Source organism: Ailuropoda melanoleuca, chromosome 2 (assembly GCF_002007445.2).
Source record: "Ailuropoda melanoleuca isolate Jingjing chromosome 2, ASM200744v2, whole genome shotgun sequence".
Taxonomy (NCBI): domain Eukaryota; kingdom Metazoa; phylum Chordata; class Mammalia; order Carnivora; family Ursidae; genus Ailuropoda; species Ailuropoda melanoleuca.
Genome location: NC_048219.1, coordinates 188,506,990 through 188,512,233, shown reverse-complemented (window position 1 = coordinate 188,512,233; position 5,244 = coordinate 188,506,990). Strand labels below are relative to the sequence as shown.

Sequence of the window (5,244 nt, the reverse complement as noted above, 5' to 3'; positions counted from 1 at the left end):
TCCTTCATGGCCCTTGGAGTCTAGGGCAGACAGTCCTGAGTGCTGTGGCAAACCACGGACTTCGCTACTTGAATACTATGGTGGTAACTCCCCTGGTCCAGGACCCTTTTTTCTTATGTCTGGGTTCTTGCTAAGTTTCACACACCTCAAGTCTCTCCTCCACTTAGTGAGGCAATCAGTTCCTAGAACCCTCTGCCTTGTCATTTCCTTTTTGAAAACTGTTTAAGGATGACTCTGGAGGACGTTTGAAATAGAGAAATGTTTCTGTGCTGAGATGCCCATTCCTAGGTTCCTCGCTGGTGACAATGATGGACAAAAGGATTTCTCAAGGCATTTTCTCAGTGGTTATCATGCCTGTAGTCACAAAGTATATAGATACACTTTATTTTGAAAAGTTTTATATTGATAAATACTGAGCTATGGACCTCTAATGAAGCTGTGGATTTTCTAATTTTTGGTTTGGGTGACTTTGAATTAAAAAAAACAAACAAAAACCGTTTTCATTATAAGTCATATAGAATGAAAACCAGGACTATGAGCAACAGGGATAAGGAGAACAGCCAGGCAGAAGTGAATGGTAAATATGATTTCCCCTCAAATTTTAGATTTACCACACCTTTAAATATTTAAAAATACTGTAACATATATCTTAAAAAGTGCTATGTAACTCTATCAACAAGCAATTTTCAGTTCATTCTTTTATTTTCAATATTTATTTTTATCATCATTTTTCTCTTTTACAGAATAATTACAACAGTTTAGGAAACAAAACTATGCGGAAGAAGAATGTTAAATAGGTTTTTTACAAATAGCTTGCTGCTTACAAGAAAGTCCATATAACCTCATTCTTCCGAACAGAACGTTATACCTCATACTAAACCAAATAGCTTATAGGAAATTAGTATTAAATAGCAAACACACACACACAAAACATATATATATATATAAATAACATAAAATAGAGTTTGACTCTAATGTGATGCTTAACAAAGCAAACTATGATGCAATATGTATCAACTTCATTAATTGGACAAGTCCAGTGAAGCACAAATCAGAGATGGGCTACACACTCAGCCTCCAATGCCAGCTAGACTCTTTTTGTTCATGGACTCCATCCAATTGCATTCCAGAGAGCATCAGTTTTACATCTTCTTGACTCTGTGGCTATAAAAAGAAAAAGAAGAAAAAAATAAGCAAAGACAGGGTGACCGGCTGGGAGGAATAGCTTTTGTACCTAAAGATTGCTTCTCGTGCCCAGGATGCCAGGAGCTGAAGAGCCCAGAGGAGCAAATCAAGATTCAGAGAGGAAGGGCCTTGCCCAGCAGAACTCAGCTAGCTAATGACAGAAACGGGACCTAACACTTGGGTTGCATCTTTAAAATCAGTGTCTGTGGCACATTTGTGTTAGGTGACTTCTGTTCGTTTTGATAAAATAAAATGTTACATCAGTGTAAATCAGAACCACTGATCTCTTTTTGACTCTTTATTTTTAACAAACCAATGTCATGCAGTCTGTACATTATATAAATAGGAGGCATCTTTGCAACAAAAGTCAAGCAGCTAGCGACTATCAAATGCACAGAAGAATCTTATACATCATGGGAAAATCACTAAATTTAAAAGATTAAAATGATGTGTAAGTGGAAAAAATGAATTTTTTGTTTTCATGGTCCAACTGAAATTTCCCCTTTAAAATTCAACACTGCTGGGCGCCTGGGTGGCTCAGTTGGTTAAGTGACCAGCTCTGGAGTTCTGCTCAGGTCATGATCCCAGGGTCGTGAGATGGAGCCCTGCGTCGGGCTCCATGCTCAACACAGAATCTGCTCAAGATTCTCTCTTCCTCTCCCTCTGCTCCTCCCCCCGCTCTTTCTCTCTCTAAAATAAATAAATAAATCTTTAAAAAAATAAAATAAATAAAATTCTACAGTGCTTAGTCTAAAGGGTCCCAGCGAGCCCACGATCCACCACTCTGTACATGACCTTGCCCCAGACATTTGAAGAGGGGCCGAAGGTAAATGTCCCATACCTGAGGATTTGCACAGCCTTTCTCACCCAGTTCTTCTTTGGATCTGCGCACACAGCCAATCTTTTCTTTGTGTAAAAGCTTTAAAAACACACACACACACACACACACATACAGAAAATTTGATTTGTGCTTAAAAGAGTTTTGAATTGTTGTTTCACAGAGCATGCAATGGAAGTTCTGTACCCGATGGACTGCTCTACCCACTAACCATTTTATGAATTTCAGAGGTGAAACAAAATACAAAAAAAAAAATTGTTTCTGATAAAGCTTGATGCAGGAAATGAAAGTGATTCTCTCCTACTTTCTCTGTATTTTAACAAATAGCTGTGCAATGACTGGACAATAAGGCTCAGAATTGTTATTTAATTTTGTTGCTGGTGGTCACACAAAATATGTGTATAATCAACCAATAACTTGTATCATTCTGAGGTATAACATCCTAGACGGATCAAGATTATTACGTGTGAAAGTATTATAACTCTGAGTTCTTACTTCTAGCCCCAACCGTTCTCTGGTAGAGGATGCTCGCTTAAAAATTCGTATCTCCCATATTTTCCTGAGATGCCATATTAGTAGCTTATTAAGTTTATCTTAAAAAGTGATTTTTCCCTCCACTCTGTTCTTTTTAAGAAAAACTAAGCTTTTGCCTTATTCCAGTCCTATTTTAAACTTTGGAATACATATCAAAACTAACATATCTTTGCCACATCAGTTATTTCTGAAACTTCAGAAAGGCAAAATTTTTATACTTGAAATTCCCACATGCTCCTGACACAATCGAATGAGTCAATTAATAACTTACATGACGGCGTTGATGTCGCAAGCTTCATTGGCCAGCTGCTGTGTGAAGCCCACAATAAACTTGGGATGAAGGATATGTTCTGTATATCGAAGACAGCAATCAAAGTTGCTTGCTGCTGAAAAGAAATTAAAGGTACTTAGTATATACGAATAAATTTCTCCTCTAATATGTATTATGGAACTACTATTTGGAGAAGCAATTGCAATGTCTTTGAGACCCGATCTAATGTAGTTTACAGCTCTCTTAAAAAAAGGGGGGAGCTTATGTACTGGGTGAGTTTGGTTCAATAATACAGTTTAGAAGTCCGTGACTTCTCACAAAAGTAATATCTCTAGTGAGAAACACAAACAGGCAGTGTTTTATTTAAGCTCATTATAACCACTCAAGAATATGACTATCTCCCACTTGAAGAAATTCTTATAGACAACCTTCCAAATTCAGAAAATATGGAGATTTTAATCTATTGCTTGGCACTGAGCATTGAGACGAGGGGCATGATAAGAAGTTACAAAGGAAAATGCAATTTATAGGAGCTGCAAAAGCACTTTGAAATTGTGATATTAATGGAAATATGTTGGTCATAAAAATTCAACACGTGTATTTCTGGGAATGCACCTGTTGCTAAAAGTGATGTACTCCCACAGTCATAAAGCAATACTCAGACACTCCCCCAGGTTAAGTTATAACCTGCTGTAAGGTAAAGGATAAATGTGATCTCTGAGTTGGCAAGAAATGGCCCAAAGCCACGTAAGGATGGAGAAGTCAGATGCCATAATCTGCCCCTAAAGGATGAGTTTTGAACTTTACTAAAATTATTTAGGTGGGAGGTGAAAAAGTTGGAAACGTGGGAGTGTTTCCTACGTTTCAGAATGACCCCATTCACTGGTAACGTGACACAACTTACATCACTCCCCAAAAGAGTACTTTGGCCTTGTTGTGGAGCTTGGGGGCCTCTAAGAACCCAGGCACCCCAAATATCTGCTGAGATTGACAGCAGAGAAAAAAAGCCTGAGCAGCGGTAACTGTTACCTCCTCACTCACCAATGAGCTGACAACTCCCACCACTTCTGAAGACTTTCCAACAGGCTCCCATTCCTTGGGGACCCCCAGGGGAGCTCAAGGCTCAGAGGAGAATGAAAACAGCTCTTCCTCCAGTGTCCGCAGAAAGAGTGATGCTTACCTTCTGACGTGCTGCATAAGTAGAATACCAGCACTGCCATCAAAGCAGCCAGGAGCAAATTCTTGCTACTGCCCATCCTTTTCAGCTCAAAGAATAGATCTGCTCAGTGCTGGGGACCCAGTGCTCTGGGAGTGCTACTAGGTTCTGATAGCAGCCTGGGTCTGGGATGGCCCTACTTATAGCAAATATTGGGAATGTACACAGAAGGCGTGTTCTGACATGGGTTTTCCCCCATTGATCAACCTGCCCCATCATGTCGTCACAAAGAAAAACCACAGGGAAAACTTCCTGCCTTTCCCTGATGTTGGGAAGCTGTGAAGGTCAGGGTGGGGGGAGCAGTGTTTGAGAAGGGGAAAATCCTGTTAAATCCTCTGGGTTTTCAAAGAGGGAAATAGCCCAGCCCTGTGGCTCAGAAAAGCGTTTCAGGCAGTATTCACTTAATCTCTTGTCTCTGAAAAGAGAGGACAAGGATTAACAACAGATACAAAGGTCAGCCCTCCCCAGGGACATTACAAGACTCTATTGTTACACTGTATTTGCTTTCCAGAGTCAGTTGGGAGCAGGAGGGATGAGATAGGATGCCAGGCATACTTGGGGATGCATTTATAATTGCACGGTTGGTGTTCAGCTATCACCAAAGACCTGGAATGTCTAGGCTACCGTTCAGATTAGGTAACATGACAATGCTCTAGTGGTTTCCCAAGCTTGGTGGAACATAGCAGCCCTTAAATAAGACTCAAGCCTCAGCTTCATCTTGAGGTTCTGTCAATTCTTCTAAGACTCTTCTCCATTTGAATGACTCTAATCAATATTGTAGCCTGGAAAATTACCCCCACCTGCCCTTAACGCAGCCGAACTAGTACACAGCTCCACGCAAAGCCTCAGAAGGGTTGAAGAAAAAAGACAATCAACAAAATCAGTGTCAAATCATAGTGATGGTGATCATAATGTAATAAGAATCCCTGACCTATGATGGTGTAATGAGAACTCACCGCAGGGGAGAATATCATTCTATGCCAGGGATTGGGTTCGCAGGAAGCGAGTTTTTGGAAATAATATAATATTTTCTATCCTATCACAGGCATGGTTACACATGAGCTACGCATGTGTTAAAATCCTAGAACTGTACATCAAGGGAAAAAATGACTTGTATCGTATGGTTATTTAAAAAATAAATGTAAAAAACATTGAAATCATTAAACAAAAACTGTCCACTGAACACAAATATGTTGAAAG

At 39.7% G+C, this 5,244-nt stretch overlaps 1 protein-coding gene across 2 annotated transcripts; it reads right to left on the bottom strand.

Moving 5' to 3' along the window:
• Positions 1-708: 708 nt before the first annotated feature.
• Positions 709-4,140, bottom strand: CCL20 (C-C motif chemokine ligand 20). Of its 2 annotated transcripts, none has more exons than XM_019805367.2 (4): positions 4,009-4,140; positions 2,829-2,943; positions 2,027-2,104; positions 709-1,164 (listed from the first exon to the last, which is right to left on the bottom strand). In XM_019805367.2, the coding sequence occupies exons 1-4, from the start codon at positions 4,082-4,084 to the stop codon at positions 1,143-1,145; spliced, it is 291 nt and encodes a 96-aa protein (XP_019660926.1). In that variant the 5' UTR covers positions 4,085-4,140; the 3' UTR covers positions 709-1,142. The 2 variants fall into 2 exon arrangements, with proteins under 2 accessions (XP_019660926.1, XP_019660927.1); XM_019805368.2 differs by having other exon boundaries at positions 711-1,164; positions 2,829-2,940.
• Positions 4,141-5,244: the final 1,104 nt, after the last annotated feature.